General features: G+C 41.9%; 1 protein-coding gene across 6 annotated transcripts in view; it reads left to right on the plus strand.

The window, feature by feature from the left end:
* The window catches only part of SLC26A4 (solute carrier family 26 member 4), a 50,141-nt gene extending 34,468 nt beyond the window's left edge, over nt 1-15,673 (plus strand). For 2 of the 6 annotated variants that reach the window (XM_039247249.1, XM_039247251.1), the window contains 8 exons: nt 1,147-1,216; nt 2,936-3,028; nt 3,850-3,945; nt 4,547-4,777; nt 8,790-8,844; nt 9,928-10,073; nt 12,286-12,369; nt 14,564-15,673. In XM_039247249.1, the coding sequence (XP_039103180.1) occupies nt 1,147-1,216; nt 2,936-3,028; nt 3,850-3,945; nt 4,547-4,777; nt 8,790-8,844; nt 9,928-10,073; nt 12,286-12,369; nt 14,564-14,587 (799 nt within the window). In that variant the 3' untranslated portion in view covers nt 14,588-15,673. Of the gene's footprint in view, nt 1-1,146; nt 1,217-2,935; nt 3,029-3,849; nt 3,946-4,546; nt 4,778-8,789; nt 8,845-9,088; nt 9,211-9,927; nt 10,074-12,285; nt 12,370-14,563 lie in introns of those variants that run through there. The other 4 variants (XM_039247250.1, XM_039247252.1, XM_039247253.1 and 1 more) reach the window with 4 other exon arrangements.
* Nucleotides 15,674-18,088: the final 2,415 nt, after the last annotated feature.

Here is an 18,088-nt window from a genome sequence, read left to right on the forward strand (position 1 = left end):
GAGTTCTCTGATTTGCTCATTTTAGCCACTCTGACTGGCGTGAGGTGGTATCTCAGTGTGGTTTTGATTTGTATTTCCCTCATGAGGAGGGACGCTGAGCATCGTTTCATGTGTCTGTTGGCCACCTAGATGTCCTCTTTGGAGAAGTGTCTGTTCATGTCTTCTGCCCATTCCTTCACTGGGTTGTTTGTTTTTCGGGCTTGTAGTTTGGTGAGTTCCTTATAGATTCTGGATATTAACCCTTTATCTGATATGTCATTTGCAACTATCTTTTCCCATTCCGTTGGTTGCCTATTAATTTTCTGGATTGTTTCCTTGGCTGTGCAGAAGCTTTTAATCTTGATGAGGTCCCAATCATTTATTTTTGCTCTTGATTCCCTTGCTTTTGGGTACATCCCCCGCAATATTTCATTTCCAGTAATTATATGGCTGATCCAAAGAGCACACTGCCGAGAGTACCCCAGACAGGCGCTCTTTCCTCGGGAATTGTATTTAGCACCGTCCCTGGTCATGCTTGAGGAGTCACGGAAGTTATCTGATGGTACCAGGAACAGGGAGTCAATGGTCTGAATGAGGGGAAGGGCTTCCCGCTGGCTTCCCAGGCTCCCATTTCCAGGCACTGAGATTAGTATGATCACTGAAGACTCGCCATGTTTCATCAGACAGTCGCTCTAACTCACGAGTAAGTTCCAGGCGCCGTGCTAGGAACTGGGGACCCCTGGGTTAAAGAGAACCTGACGGAACCCTGCCCTCCGGGGCCCTTTTGACCTTATCTGTGCCTCCACTTACTTACCCACAAAAATGAGGACAGTACTGCTGACCTTCCAGAAACATGGTGGCGCCTCGATAAAATGTAATGTGTGTGAAAGCTCTTTGTGTGGCCTCTGAAGTGTTGTAACATGGGAGTGGGGTGTTCACGACTTCTCTCAGCCCCCAGGACAGGAGGAGCCCCCCCCCCCACGGGCCTGGGCAAGCACCAGCTGTTCACTTCAGAATTAGCTGCAGGAAGGTGTCGTGTGTAGCAAGACACACAATGCGATAAAGAGCCGAGGATGATGGGCTCTTTCGTTTCTGTTATGTCTTCTCATTTTTTATTCCAAAGTATGCCTGTTCCACAAAATCTTGACCTAATTTTTCTTCTTTTAGTCCCTCGTGGAACAGCCTTGGAAGTGTCCCTAGCACAGACATTTACAAAAGTACCAAGGATTACAAAAATGTAAGTGCCTTTGTGAAACAGTTGCCGGACCTGGGTTGGGCAGCCTGGATTTTCAGGGGGTAGTGTGTTTCTCTTTTAGAGTGTTAGGTACAGGGTAGCCATGTGGGGAGGCTTCTGCTAGGAAAGTCTAGAAGTTCACCAGGGGTGTCATGTACACTTTGACCCAATGTGCCCTCTGATATCCATAGTTTGTATGAACTTGCTAGTTTGAATGTCTATTTATTTATTTATTTGATGTTTATTTTTGAGAGAGAGCGTGGGAGAGGGAGGGGAGAGAGGGACAGAGGATCTGAAGCCAGCTCTGTGCTGACAGCATAAAGCTCAATGCAAGACTCAAACTCACGAACCCATGAGATCATGGCCTGAGCTGAGTTGGACGCTTAACCGACTGAGCCACCCAGGTGCCCCTGAATGTCCTTTTAATGTACAACCGTTGTATGAGGAATTTTTTTAAAAAATAGGCAATTTGACTATTTCCAGAAGTTGCATCAAAATTCTATTTCTCTGCTATGGAATCCTTATCCCCAGTGAAATGATCTGAAATCCCCATAAGATTATCTTCATTTAATTCTAACATGAGACTTTTCTCTGTCACAAAGAACTTGATTCGACATTTTGCTCCCATTTTGGAATTGGAAGAAATGAAATATAAAACCGGAAGTGAAAAAACAAAGGAAAGACACATCCCACTGACAGGCTTTTTGTTCTGTAAAGTAGCTTAGTGGTCACCAGGGGAGACGATGATGAAAAAGCAGAGAAAGAAAATCAAGAAAAAAACCAATTTAGTGTAAAAAAATGCTGGACACCGAACCTGGAATTCCATTAGCTGCTACTTAATTTATTTCCACATCTTTCTCAGTTACGTTGAGCCGAGGGCTGCCAGGAGCTAAACAATGATGGTATAGAATCTTGTGGCTCCGGGGACCAGTTTGAGAGTTTGTAGCTCCAGGCTCCACCGTGGGGAGACTCTGCCCATATCACTCAGCCTCCCAACACCTATTTTCTCACTTCAGGAGGCTGGACTGAAATTGCTATGATTCCTAAAGACTAGAAAAGTCTAGGCTCTGTTTTTTAGTCTGGCCACCATGTGTCAGGGTGAGAACAAGCAAATGACATCGTAGTCCTCCATTCTTGCACATCCCCTTGGTTTACTCCCTTGTTTTGTTCCTTAGTTTTTTTTTTCTAAGTTTATTTATTTTGAGAGGGGAGGGAGGGGCAGAAAGAGAGGGAAAGAGAGAGAGAATACCAAGCAGGCTCCGCAGCACAGAGCCCAATGCAGGGCTTGAGCTCACAAACCATGAGATCATGACCTGAGTCGAAATCAAGAGTTGGATGCTTAACCAACTGAGCCACCTGGGTGTCTCTCTCTCTCTCTCTCTCTCTCTCTCTCTCTCTCAAGAATTTTAGCCAAATAACAAATAGAGGGGCAGTGGTATGAACCTGAGGCAAATCATGTCACCATTCTCAGCCTCAGTTTCTCCATCTGGCAATCAGAGTGTTGAATAATTTCCTATGAAGGCCCCTCCTAACTTGACCTTCTATGGGACTGTAAAGTTGCCACTAAGTGGAGGAAGCCCTTGTTCAGGGAGAAGTGAGTGCTGCTGTCCAGCCCCTCTGAGCAATAGTAACTTGCCTCCTAGGTGAAAAGCCAGAAATTTAATTAAATATTTGAAGCCTAAAATTTTTTAACTTCACACATTTTTTTTTTCTTAATGCCAGATTGAAGAACCTGAAGGAGTGAAGATTCTTAAATTTTCTAGTCCTATTTTTTATGGCAACGTTGATGGTTTTAAAAAATGCATCAAGTCCACAGTGAGTATTTTATCCCTAGATATTTGGTTTCTAACCTCCTTTGAGACTCCATTCATTCTACGGGTATTTATTGCCTCAAACTGGGAGAGACCCTACACCCTATTCTGTTTGTATGGAACTTTAAGAACTATAACGTCATCCAGGTAACTTACACTCTATTGGGAATCGGAAAGAGCCCAGCAATACCATACATGTTAAAATCCAGGTAGCAATGACTATGGAAGACCAAAACAGTAGAGATGCAGGTAGAATTTGTGTTCCAAGTAAGTAGTGTAGACAGTAAATGTGAAGAGCTCTGAGAAGGGAGCAATTTATGGGAGTTGAACTAATCACATAACAAAGATTATGTCAGGTGTTTGGAAACGATGTGAGCTGAGAGTCGAAGGTAGGTATGTGTATTTGGGCAGGGAGGGTGTTTGCCCAGTTGGAGTAAAGGGTAGAGAGTGTAAGTGGAATATGTTAAGCAGGAAATTCTGGCCTAGAATGGCATGCCAAGCTTTGAATTGAGGTTTGCCTCTACATGAGTGTTTTCTTAAGTGAGTTCCAGAGCAAACTGGCTCAAGGGAATGGTCATAGATTTTGCAATAACAAAAGGGCTCTGTGATGTCAAGGAAATTTGTTAACACAGACTTAAAGCTAAAGAGGTTATTCTATGCAGTTTTTTGTTTTGTTTTGTTTGTTTGTTTTTTACTGTTTTTTACTGTTTAGCAGACTGTCTCAAGGAATAATACCACTTAAGAAATCACCTCTCCAGATAACAATTGCCATTAATGAGCATTTGGAACCAGATGTTTTAAGTAACTTGACATTTCTTTCCAAAGGTTGGATTTGACGCCATTAGAGTGTATAATAAGAGACTGAAAGCATTGAGGACAATACAGAAACTCATCAAAAAAGGACAATTAAGGGCAACTAAGGTGAGGTGACACCTTTCTTTTCTCTGTTAAATTCCTTTCCTTCTTAGATGAAAACGAAAGCAGTTAGACAGTTGAAAATTGATATATTCACTTTGGTACCCAGATGTGTACAGGCAATTGACAACGCATGTTGGACAACAGTTACTGTCATTGGCAAGAGAGAATGGGAGAGAATTAAAAAATTGGCAGAGCTCTCTGGAAACATAGGGTGTGATTTTTTTCCATCAAGAAATAAACCTTATTTTTACTGAAGGAGACAAAATAAGTGCTAATTCAATGCCAGAAAAGTACTCACAACAGAAGGCAGTTAAGTTCATAAACTTTTAGATCTATTGCCTTTTATTCAGACTCTCCTGCCTATATATCTCTTGGCCAAGTTCCACAATCTTCCAGAAATCAAGAGTTTCCTGGCTCCTCTGCTCTTCCATTTTTCTTCCTAGGAAACATCACAGTGTGGACTGAGGTCAATCTCATTCCTTAATAGTTTATCCCTTTGATGTTTTGCCTGCCAAGGAACACTGTACAGGACTTTTAAGTATTTTGAGATGCATTATCGAAAGGTGTCCTTGGCACCTAAGTTGGCAGTGTTTTCTTTGTTTAGAATGGCATTATAAGGGATGCTGGTTCATCAAATGATGCTTTCGAGCCTGATGAAGATGTCGAAGATCCAGAAGACCTTGATATCCCAACCAAGGAAATAGAGATTCAGGTGGATTGGAACTCTGAGCTTCCAGTCAAAGTGAATGTTCCCAAAGTGCCAATCCATAGCCTCGTGCTTGATTGTGGAGCCGTGTCTTTCTTGGATGTTGTTGGAGTGAGATCATTGCGCATGGTAAGGTTTTGGTGCTTTGAATGACAGATTTTGAGCTTTGGCCATAGTAACATGATATGGGGTACGTGGTCTTGCAAAAGGGTGATCGTTGGATCTGTAATTTTTCTAGGGGAGTGCTTTTGCAACACAGTGTAGTATTTTAAAGCCTAGACTGTGAGGGCAGATGTAGGGTTGAATCCCAGCTCTTCTACTTACCCACAGTGTGTCCATGGACAGGTTGCTTAATCTGTCTGTACCTCAATTTCTTCATTGGCAATACGGGGGTAATGATGGTACCTACTTCATAGGGTTGTAATGAAAATTAAATAGGCTTATATATATATTTACATAATAAAATAAGCTAATATATAATATCTATTATGTATATATAAGGAAAGAATGTTTAGAAGTATCTTAGCAAATATTACCATTTATTAGGTTTTATTTTTTTTTTTTGAGTATAAAAAATGGAATATTGAAAGAAAATTAGGGGTGCCTAGGTGGCTCAATCGGTTGAGCGTCTGACTTCAGCTCAGGTCATGATCTCATGGTTCACGAGTTCAAGTCCCATGTCGGGCTCTGTGCTGACAGCTGAGCCTGGAGCCTGCTTCAGATTCTCTCTCTCTCTCTCTCTCTCTCTCTCTGCCCCTCTGCTTGCATTCTGTACTCAGTCTCTCTCTCTCTCTCTCTCTAAAATAAATAAACATTAAAAAAGAGAAAATGTATATAAAAGCAGGAAAAATGGATAACACTTTGTGTCAAGTATAAGGTTTTTATTTGTAACATGGACAGCGGAAGGGTGCGGAATCCCCGGGTATATAGTAGGACCAGAAGAGCCAGGCATTATTGAGATGTTGGAAGCAGGTCAGGAAATCAAAGCAAGAGTTGAGGAGCATGTAGGACAGAAACACTGATGATATCAGAAATGAGTTTCTTAAGCTCAATTTCATTAATTCTTTCAACAAACGATTATGAAGGACCTAATATATGCCAAGCACTCCTTGGGCACAAGAGCTAAATGATAAAGTAGCCATAGCCCCTCCCCTCATGAGACTAAGCAGTCTAGAGGGGAAGGCAAACATTAGGTAATGTTTTAAAAACAACTGTATGAAGGGGCTTGGGTGGCTCAGTTGGTTAAGTGTCTGACTTTGGCTCAGGTCATGATCTCAGTTTGTGGGTTCGAGCCCCACTTCGGGCTCTGTGCTGACAGCTCAGAGCCTGGAGCCTGTTTTGGATTCTGTGTTTCCCTCTCTGTCTACCCCTCCCCTGCTCATGCTCTGTCTGTCTCTCTCTCAAAAATAAACAAACATTAAAAAAACAAAAATAAAAACAACTGTATGGAGCGCTCCAAAACAGACTAACTAGGGTGTCAACTTCATTACAAGTGTGAAGTTTAGGTGAAGCTGCAGGTTGTAGTAAGAGGCTCAGAAAGAAAAGCAGGGTCAGGGTCCCGACAATCAGATGTAATAACATGGAAATGACTCCAATAGGTGAAGGGGATTAAGAGTCACTTCTCTTGATGAGCACTGGGTCATATACACAGCTGCTCAATCCCTATATTGTACACCTGGAACTGATACAACACTGTATGTTAACTACACTGGAATTAAAAATTTAAAAATGTTTAAAGTCTATTTAGAAAATTCAGAAATGACCCCTAGCTGGGATTTGGCCTAGTCGAGGCTTCCTGGCTACCCCTGCAAGGGCAGGAAATTATTCCATGGTGTGGTAGTAGGCAGGTTGGAAAAGGTGATTATACTTGACAGAAGAGTTCAAGACCATGCTGACAGCTGCTGGGCACCTGGTGGCTCAGTTGAGCCTCTGACTCTTGATTTTGGCTCAAGTTGTGATTCCAGGGTCATGGGATCAAGCTCCACATCAGGTGCCATGCTGAGCGTGGAGCCTGCTTGGGATTCTCTTTCTGTCCCACACCGTCCCTCGTCCTTGCTTGTGCGCCCTCTAAGCATGCATGCACGCACGCACGCACGCACACGTGTGCACACTGACAGGTTCTATTCCAGTTCTTTAAGAAAACCTGGCTGTTATAATGCTCATTTGAGCATTTATGTATTTATACATTACGTATTTATATATTTTAGAACATAAATGAAATCACAAATCTTATTCTGCACTGTGCATTTCATCTCGTCTTTGGCTTAATTCCATTGTAGATTATATTTGGCAAAGGGTTTAATGAATTACTTTTGGGGAGAGTAGTAACTCATCTAATGCCAGGATATTTCCCACACCTAGTAAATAGCTCTTTCAAATGCTGTAAGGGCAATTATGATACCTCTAAACATTACACGTGCTAAAGGTCCTGATTCTTTCCCCCAGAAATGTGAAGTTCTCTTTTATTGTTCCCTATAGTTCTCATGTCTTGATTTATCGCTCTTAATTTTTACACTTTTACTGAAATATAATTGACATACAGTGATATTAGTTTCAGATGAACAATAATGATTCAACAATTCCTAACATTATTCAGTGCTCATCACAATAAGGGTGCTCTTAATCCCCTTTATTTATTCACCCATCTCCCCAAGCATCTCCCCTCTGGCAACCCACCAGTTTGTTCTCTGTATTTAAGACTCTGGGGTTTTTTGTTTGTTTGTTCATTTGTTTCATTTCCTAAATTCTACGTATGAGTGAAGTAACATGGTATTTGTCTTTCTCTGACTGACTTCACTTAGCATTATGAGTGATGTTGAGCATCTTTTCACGTGTCTGTTGGCCATTTGTGGGTCTTCTTTAGAAAAATGTCTTTTCAGCTCCTCTGCCCATTTTTAATCAGATTATTTGGGGCTTTCAGTGTTGCCTTGTATAAATTCTTTATCTATTTTGGATATTAACCCTTTATTGGAAATATCATTTAGGAATATCTTTCTCCCATTGAGTATTTTGCTGGGTTTTGAGTTTTATTTTTTTGTATGAGGTAAGATAGTGGTCAGTTTCATTCTTTTGCATGTAGCTGTCCAGTCTTCCCAACACCATTTGTTAAGAGACTGTCTTTTCCTGTTGTATATTCTTGCCTCCTTTGTCGTAGGTTGATTGACCACATAAGTGTGTGGGGCACCTGGGTGGCTCAGTCGGTTAAGCCTCCAACTTTGGCTCAGGTCATGATCTCACGGTCCGTGGGTTCAAGCCCTGTGTCAGGCTCTATGCTGACAGCTTAGAGCCTGGAACCTGCTTCAGATTCTGTGTCTCCCTCTTCTCTTTGCCCCTCCCCCACTCACACTCTGTTTCTCTCTCAAAAATAAACAAACATTTAAAAATTGACCATATAAATGTTGGCTCTCTATTCCCCTGTTCCATTCATCTATATGCCTAATTTTGTTCCTGTACCATACTGTTTTGACTGCTAGAAATTCATAGCATATCTCAATATCCTGGATTATGATACCTCCAGCTTTGTTCTTATTTCTCAATATTGCTTTTGGCCGTATCTTGATTTTTTAAATTAAATTGTTTATTTTGAGATACTTGTAGATTCACGTGAAGTTTTAAGAAACACTGCAGACAGAGCCTATGAAACCCTTACCCAGTTTCTCCCACTGGCACCATCTTGCAGCACAATCGTACAGAAATCACGGTCAGGAGACCTCGTAGGTCCGTTTTTACATTTGGAATCCAGTGGCCATATTATCTATACTCCTATCTTCCATTCAAAGATACAAACGTGTGCTCTTGTCTCCAATCAGCAGGGACTATGTTAGGAAGCCTCCTGTACGCCCTTCTTTCCTTTCTTCCACAAACACTTTTTAAGTGCCTCTGTGCTATCTAGCCCTGTGCTATTGGGCACTGGACGTTACGACCTCTTGAGATGATCTTTTCATCCCTAATCATACCATCACCGTAGGTTGAAAACCTCACCAGTTTTCCAATAATGAACTTTCCTCCAATAATCAACTTTCCTTAAAGTCCTGATTACCCATGAAAGTGTTAAAGTTTCTCCTGAGCGGGTAATTGAATGCTACTGAATTATGAGCAGATAAAGTCACTCATTGTTACACATTCTTTTTTAAATTTTTAGATTGTCAAAGAATTTCAAAGAATTGATGTAAATGTGTACTTTGCATCGCTTCAAGGTAAATGCATGTACAAACATATCTACCTATAAGACTTTCTCCTAAGCCCTTTCTTCCACCTTGGAGTGTGGGTACACGATGTCCAAAGAGCCTTTCTTTAAAACTATTTTTTATTGTGGTAAAAGACGTATAGCGTAAAATTGGCCATTTTAGTCATACTCATGTGTACAATTAAGTCAATGGCATTAAGCACAATCACAATGTAGCACAGCCATTACAACTATCAATTTCTGAAATTTTTCAGTGCCACAGACAAAAACTCTACTCATTATGCAATCCCTCTGAGGGCCTTTTTGAAACCTGGAAAGACATTACTTCCAATCTGTGCAGTAGAGCTGGAATTCCATGGAGATGCACATCCCGATAGCAGTGCAGAGCCAGTGGGGAAAATTCACCACGGAGGTGACTTAGGTCCTTTACAAGTAGGGGGTCCTCCAGGGTCTGAGTCTGTGTCTGTCTATGCACGAGTTGTATGTGTATAAGAAAATGCTAGTGCTTAGGCTGAGTTCTCTAGAAGCAGGTCCTGAGAGAAAGATTCTTGGACAAGTGACTTATACCTGAGAAATTCATGCAGGACGGATGGAGGAAGGCTAGGGCGGGGAAGAGACTGGACAAAGACATGGTTTTAGAAGTCTTCCTTAGCCCGAGTTTAAAAGGAGCCCACAGCAGGAAGAGCATCAGAAGGTAATCCTTCCTTGAGGGAAGGGGGCCAGCCTCTTAAGCCCCATATCAGTCAGTGGAAGGCTGTAGGCCACTCACGGTTGGGGTGTAAACCGGTGACCAAGGAAAGGTCTTCGGAGAAGGGCAAGCTGGGAGTCATTAGCAGCCAGGCTCATCATGGCAGCCTGGGGATGGGTGCACTGGCAAAAACCATGTGGCGGGGAGCCAAGGCTGTCTGCCACAGCCAGGTATGGGGTAACCATTCCACGTGCTTCTGGAAAAGAAACTCCATCAGTTTAGAGCAGGGTCACGTTTTGAAAATGAGGGGGAAGAAATGAAAAGGAGAAGCTGACAAAATTTAGTATGGGTTGATGTTACAAATGTGTTTTCCTACGGACTGAGCGTTATCTCTTTCTTTTGAAGATCATGTGATAGAAAAACTGGAGAAATGTGGTTTCTTTAACGATAACATTAGAAAGGACATATTCTTTTTGACCGTCCACGATGCTGTGCTCCATCTACAGAACCAGGTTAAATCCCAAGAGGTTCAAGATTCCATTTTGGAAACGGTAAACATTTAAGCTTTCTATATGAGTGTCTTTCCTAAACTACTGTGATTTCTGTAAAGAGCAAAAGCTTCACAAATCTAGGTTTGAATCACTGTCTAGTAGGATTTGGGGCCATCTGCTTAATTTCTCAGAGCCTCGGTTTTTTCATCAGTAAAATGGGAGTAAAAACATTGACCTCATGGGGTAGATAGGATGACTAAATAAGACAGTTTACAGGAAAGCACTTAGGAGTATCTGGTGCATATTTATTTTACAACACGTGAGTTTACTAGCAAAAGTAGGCATTCGCTGTAATAATGCCTTTTTAGAATATAGGTGGATCGTGGATTTTCTGGGCTTTGGGCATACAAATGCACAATTGTATATATAATTTAAATTTTCAGCCATCTGGAAAAACTCAATGAAAAATATCTTTAAATGGGATCCTTTAGGTCCTAAGTGATCTTTGAAAAGGAAAAAAAAGAAAAGTCATGAGTCGGCCCAGAGTTAATAACTTCCCAGATAATAGAATAGACCCAAGTTTCCCATGAGCCTCCCCATTTTGTCAGCTCTCCTGACACCTACCCCGACAGCCAAGCATGCCGGGCGGGGTCATTGGACTGAGTCACTGGGCCTCGTCCAAGAACCTCTTCTCTCATGGACCCTCGGACAGTGACTTTGAAACACTAAAACAATTTATAAAATAACAATAGTAATGATTCCAGTGACCAGATGTGCTATATTTTTAACTGCTTCCTTCTTTTTTAAAATTCAGATGAGTAGGTTTTCATTGTGGATTGGAAGTTAATGTCTGAAGTAAAACTAATTCAGAAAACGATAGTGCAGGATTCTTTTCAGCGCCTGTTCGTGGAGAGATCTCTTAATGCTGGGGGTGGGGGGAATATTAGCATTAAATACCACGATGTGGATCTTAAATACAAAAAAGAAAAAAAGTAGTAAAACCACAAATCTCCAAAAAAAAAAAAAAAAGCAGAAAAAGAAAGCAAGCTACATGTAAGATGCTCATCTCTGAAAACTCATAAACTTTCTTCTACTTTCTAACTTAAAATCCTCTAACTCATAGGTAACCAAAACGAAGCAGAATCATACAAAGCATCTAACAAACAAACAAAATAACCGCACTTAAAAGTATTTAGACCCGAGGTGTCTCGTTCTTTCTCGCCATGAAAATGGTTATTTTGTTACTTGTCTATATCCTATTTCTGGCTGGAGCTCTCAGGCCATAAGCACCACAGAAACCACCAACCAAGCCCCGACTCCATGTTGCCTGCTGTCAGGGAGGCGCTGTGAGCGGCTGCGATGGATTTTTCTGAGCCTGAACAAATGGCAGGCTGTGTATAAATGAGTGCTTCTGGCATACACTTACTAGTTCACTGGATGGGGGTTGAGTGCTCCTGGCGACCCATTTCACTGGGAACCTTCAACCTCTCTGTGCCTCTGTGTCTCGCACAAAAGCCCGGGATAGCCTCTAACTTTCCCAGTATGTTATGACCATCCCCACCAGGGGACGTAAGTCCCTGTTGCATCTGCACACGAGCAACGAGACTTGGATTATTTATTTCTGAGACGAAAAGTAGCTAAGAAGCACTTTGAACCATCACTCGCCTGGGTACGCATTTGGAGTGGCTTTAGAAATATCCTTCTTCGAACATAAAACAAAGCCCAAATTACTATCGGTTTCCTCTTTGTAGAAGTTTAAACTGCACGTTACTGCTGAAAAGCAGAACTTCCCCAAAAAACCAACTGGGTCCCTACACTCTGGTTTCCACCTCCAGTAAAATCCACGTCCAGCTAAGCTGGCGACTTTCACTGTCATCAGTCACAGGCCCTTCGCTGGGCGTTCGCTGCATGCTCAGTGGTGTACTAAGTGCTCTCAGCTCAGCCACTGAAAGAAAAACACGATTGAGTGCTGAGTCGTTAGGCAGACAGGGTGACTCGTTAAGAGGTACACACTTCAGAGGTTGGGGAAGAGAGCTGAAAAGGAGGTGAGACCGTGGAGAATGGTGCCAGTTCACACTTGAATGTGAAAAAATAGTATGGGGAGAAATTCTAAGGTGGGAAATGCAGAAGAACAAGAAAGCTGAAAAGGATTTCACGGTATGTAGATTATAGACGAGAGGCACCAGCAAAGCTTCAAATAATTTTCTGAGGAGTATCAGGTGGGCAGATGTCATTATCTTTCCAATAAATATTCTCTGTTCTCTTGATCAAGATTACGCTCCTCCAAGACTGTAAAGGTCCTCTTGAATTAATGGAAGTAGAGCTGATTGGAGAAGAGCTTGATGTCCAGGACGAGGTATGATCATTATTTTCTTTCAAAGAAAATACTTTGGATTAAAGCTTGAATCAACAGAATAATACAAATAGTGACTATGTCTGATTAAAACTATTCAGGGAAAGTCATTTTTAAAAAAATACCAGAAGCATAGCTTCATAGAAAGGGGGAAATGGCGGAAAACAAGAATTGTCCCTTGAAGGCATTAAGTACTTAGGGCGCCTGAGCCACGATCACCGACTGGATGTAGCCAGCACACTAGTCCTGAGCTTCTAGCTAAGCCTCCCCGTCTCTCTCTTCCTTCCCCACCTAAGGTCAGGGAGTTTCAGAAGCTTCAGGAGAAGTATGTGAGGCACAGAACCTCATGGCACTTTCTTTATCTGACTGATAATGGTAAAGAAGACACTCCATTTGAGACTGATGCCATGCATTTCTCATGCTCTTGGGACATCAGACTCTTCCTAGGAACCTTGACTGAAATGTAGCATCTGACTGAACTCTACGGCTCCACCGTCAAGTAAAAGGGGACCCACGAAGGGAGGTCATAGGAATTTTAAGGTGGAAAGATGCCTTGGAACATCAGGACATCCACACGCTAGCCCACGCAGAGATCTCTCCTACTCCACCCCCAAGGTTGTTCGCTAAGCTTTTGTGTGAACATTTCCAGATACTGGCAACTGGTGGCTTTGCAAGGGAGTTTGTTACATGGTTGGATGTCTCCTAGTGTTGGTTTTGCTTACAAAAACTATCCAGTGGACTGAGGCCTGCCTTCTGCAGCAACAACACAAACCTTCCCACTGAACAGCCCTTACCTATTCGGCACTAGCTCCCATGTGCCCATCAGACTCTCTCCAGGCTGGATTCCTCCAGTTGCCTTTACTTCATTCCTCAGGCACAAAATCTGTCAATGCTCCTCTCGTCAGGAATGGGCCACAAATCCCAGATGCGGTGAGGTCAGCATGGAAGATTGTGCGACCACACCTACCTTGATCTTGTCAAGATATGTCTATTACTGTGACTTTAAAATGTGTACATTTTCCTTGCAGCCACATCAAAGTCTTGGCTTCTATTGAGCAAGGGGCCAGAAACAAACTTGGGCATTTGACACACACTATGGCCCAGCTAGGCTCCTCATTTATATTTATGTAATTGGTTTTTGATCCTAATGTGGGGTTACACATATTTTTGACAGACTACATCTTATTTCTAGTTTCAAGGAGTTCGAATTCTGAACTCCTCATCCGCATATCAACTCTTCATCCCACTGGCGTTATATGCAAACCTGACCAGCTTGCCTCCTCTGCCTTATTCCAGATCGTGATAAAAATGTTGAGAACAACATTCGAACCCTATAGCAAAATCAGGCAGTGAGGACAGGCGGAGATTTTTGTGGAGATTTCACCCTATACGTTGCTAGGGTGAAGATCAGAGGTCCTGCCTCCTTAGTCCACCAGCTTAGTGACTCTAGGAATGTCATTCTTAGCCCAACACGGAGCTTGAACTCACGACCCTGAGATCAAGACCTGAGTTGAGATCGAGAGTCAGATGCTTAACTGACTGAGCCACCCAGGCGCCCGGGGATGTCATTCTTGAGCTTAGAGGCCCTTCCAGCTTTAGCAGTTTGTGATTATGGTTATGAGGCTGACTTAGTGGAGTGAAAACTCATCAAAATCGTAAGTCAGGACGTTGCCACATCACAGAAGTACTTTTGGATTGCCACATAAACTAATGGCGTCGTTATTGAGGTGGATTAGAATAGCATTCAGGTAGGGTACCTGTGGCTAGTAAAGGAGTAGAGTGGAGTGGTTTCAAGGGTATGAGCTTTAGAACAAGACAGATTTGTGTGCTAGTCCCGAATCTGCTACTCACTGGCTGTGTAGCCCGGGGAAAATTACTTGCCGTGTCTTCATTTTAATTTCTTCGTGTGAAATAGAAATAGTAAGACCTCACAGAGTTGTACAAATTAAAGGATCCATGCAAAGGGATACTAGTCTCTGGTACATAGTAAGTACTCAGTAAACAGTACTTACTGCTTCTAAAGAAATCCAAGTGGAGGGTAATGAGGTACGAAGTTAAGGTTTTACCCTAGACATACCTAAGATGAGTAAACGTGAGTAACCCAAACTATCAAATTGTGTTTGTAAAACACAAAGATAAGGTAGACCAAAGGAGGGTTCATTTCTATGAACGCTTTGCCTCCCCTTTCTTTCCACAGGCTATGCGTAGCCTCGCTTCCTGAAAGCGGGCTCAGGAGGGTGCTAGAAGCCAGGACGGCCAGGCAGAATTTACCCACCAGTGTAATTCTATGCAAACATCTCCTAAATGGACTGTTTCTTTGGACTTGAAACACTCGTTCACCTTCCATTCGATTTTTAAAAATAAATCTTTTGATTTTTTTTTTTTTTTTTTACCTCTTGGCCAATGAAAGAGAACCACTAAGCTTTTTTTTTTAAGGCCTTATTTATAAAATAAATAGCTTACCTCTACAATGTGCAAAACGGCGAGAATTATCCAGGTGATTTCGCAATCAGTGTCCAGGATCTGCTGATGTTATGCTGCTCCTCCGTATCAGCTTTGCTAACAGTGCTCTCGTGCGTGTGGGATTCCCTCTGCTTAGTCGGGGTAAGTGTGCGCCCGCAGGCTCTGTGGGCAGGTAGGTCGGGAAGGATCATCATAAGAAAAACCCATTTCTGACTGACGTCGCTTCCCATGAGCTGCATGGGTCACAGTGGGTACTGGCACTGAATAAATGAAGAAGTTCAATTATTAATGCATTTATCAGTAAAAGTCTTCACAAGTCACTTTCAGTAAGCACATCAGCAAAGTTTTTAAAATGCAGACTTAGTACTCAATAACCAGTGTTACTCTCCCTGACCAGAATTCAAAACAAACCAAAAAAAAAAAAAAAAAAAAAAAAAAAAAAGGTTCACTTAAAAGGCACAGAACCAGCTTGATCTATGTTAGAAACACTGATTCAGAAAAATGAAGTAAGAAGACTAACATGGTTTGCATACGTCATTTTTGCTGGGATAATGATGATGGATCACAATTAAGATAAAATACAATATATGACATGATCTTGAGCTTCACAAGTTAGCTTTAACTTGCCTTAGTTTATAGAAATGATCACTGTGTACAGGTCTAGAGAGGTATGTTCTACTTAAAATTGAATGCAAAAATTGTGTTATTTTGAACAAAAGAATTTTGAGACGCTTGTAAGACTGAGTTTGTTTTTTCTCTACAATTTTAGCAATATGTAAAGTAAGTGATCTTTAACAGAATTCTGACCACCTTTCCAAAAACAAACAAATGAAAAATAAAAAGTGAACAGTCCGTTTATAAATCGATGTTTAAAATGAATTTTTAAAGACAGAACGTCCTTGGGGCGCCTGGGTGGCTTAGTCGGTTGAGCGTCCGACTTTCGCTTAGGTCATGATCTCGCGGTTCGTGGGTTCGAGCCCCGCGNTGGGGCGCCTGGGTGGCTTAGTCGGTTAAGCGTCCGACTTTCGCTTAGGTCATGATCTCGCGGTTCGTGGGTTCGAGCCCCGCATGGAGCCTGTTTCAGTCTGTGACTCCCTCTCTCTCTGACCCTCCTCTGCTCACGCTCTCTCTCTCTCTCTCTCCTAGAAATAAATAAAAAATATTTAAAAAAAAAGTTTAAAAAAAAAAAAGACAGAACTAAAGGAGCTCAACATCAAAGGAAAATAAAGCCGTTTGGAATACATACGTAGAAAATACATAGGGGTTTTTTTTTTTTAAACGTTTATTTATTTTTGAGAGAGTGTGTGTGTGAGAGCGAGTGAGGGGGGCCGGGCGGCGGGGAGAATCCCAAGCAGGCTCTGCACTGTCAGCACAAAGCCCGATGTGGGGCTTGAACTCATGAAACCATGAGATCATGATCTGAGCTGAAACCAAGAGTCGGACACTTAACTGCCTGAGCCCCCCAGACACCCGGAAAATACACAGGTTTGCAAAAATCCACATTTTATATCTTTTATTTTTACTTAATCTTTTCTGAGTGCCAACAGTTTTCTAGGTATTATACAGAATACATAGGCTTTCGTCCCTATTCCCATACGCTTCACACTGGAGTGGATGAAGTTGTGGTTAACTCTGAGAGAAAAAAATACTCAGCTCCCCAACCGATTTGCTGTTTTGCCTGATTGAGAGTTACATTGTACCTCTGGCACAAAACCTGTGAAATTCCCAAATGTGTTTGGCTATCCAAAGGCACTGTGTCTTCTCCCCGTTTTTCTTCCCAAATACAATCAGAAACCAGTTATCTATTCAGAAGGATTATTATCAGTGATCACATTCACACTGGTTGACTCAAAGCCTCCATCTCCCCTCACTCCCGTACATTCTGCGTATTGGAATCTGAGTGAGTTGCAATGGATTGAGCTTCTTTCATGCTTGTGGATTGTGCTGTCCTCTCTTGTTTTTTTTTTTAATGTTTTATTTATTTCTGAGAGAGAGAAAGAGAGACCTTGTGAGCAGGGGAGGGTCAGAGAGAGAGGGAGATGCAGTATCTGAAACAGGCTCCAGGCTCTGAGCTGTCAGCACAGAGTCCGACATGGGGCTTGAACCCACAAACCATGAGATCATGACCTGAGCAGAAGTCGGACACTTAACCAACTGAGCCACCCAGGTGCCCCCTTTCTTGATTTAAAAAAAAAAAAAGTTTTAATGTCTTTATTTTATTTTAAGAGACAGAGACAGAGAGCGAGCGGGGGAGGGGCCGAGAGAGGAGGAGACACAGAATCTGAAGCAGCTCCAGGCTCTGAGCTGTCAGCACAGAGCCCGACGCGGGGCTCGAACCCACGAACCGTGAGATCATGACCTGAGCCGAAGTCGGACACTTAACCGACTGAGCCACCCAGGCGCCCCTGTCCTCTGTTGATTTAGAATGACGTCTCCTCTTTTGGGAACAGCCTAGCCAGGATTATAATAGTCTCTCATTTCCACATCAATACCCGACTATCAAAGTGACAAATCTTAGAAGAGTGAATATAACAGTCTTGCAGAAAATGGATGAATGCCTCTGTTCAGTAGAGGATACACGCACTGCCCTTTTCCTTATTAGTTGAAGGAAATACCAAAGTTACATTTTACACTAAGGCTAGAGTTTTGTAAAATCTTGGGTCCCACTGTGACTATGTAAGACCACAGTCTATCTGACTTGTTTCCGAGGATGCTCTTGGGATGCTGTCTTTTCTGTGCATTTTGTGAATAGTAACCATACTTTTAAATCTGTGTTGTCAATGGAAATTTTACTTGAAATTTAGGTTGTCTTTTGTCTTTCTTAACCTATAAGATTCCAGTGTTGTATATGAATTTCAATAACAAATGAAAAAAATCAAACTGTGTATGTACATTTGGAAATATTTGCATATATTTTTATTAAATGTAAAGGTGCCTTTGAAACTACTCTGATGTGTCCTTTCTGAACAGAACTATTACATATGATGAAAATGCTACATTTTAAGTTTGCCATTACTTTTATCATTTAAGTTTGCCATTACTTTTATCATTATTTTACAATCACCGGCCATTTCGTTATAGTTTTTATAGCTCCAGTTGTACTTGTTTCTGTGCAGCACGTCTTTTCCTAAAGACTCACCAATGCAATAAACAATGTTACAAATAACCTCAGTTAATTCCTGCAATTCTTACCCAAGTGATTCTTATTTTGTGCAATGATGTTCATTACTTTAAGCCAACTTTTCAAGGTGGTACAACA

Source organism: Hyaena hyaena, unplaced genomic scaffold (assembly GCF_003009895.1).
Source record: "Hyaena hyaena isolate Hyena2069 unplaced genomic scaffold, ASM300989v1 scaffold_294, whole genome shotgun sequence".
NCBI lineage: Eukaryota > Metazoa > Chordata > Mammalia > Carnivora > Hyaenidae > Hyaena > Hyaena hyaena.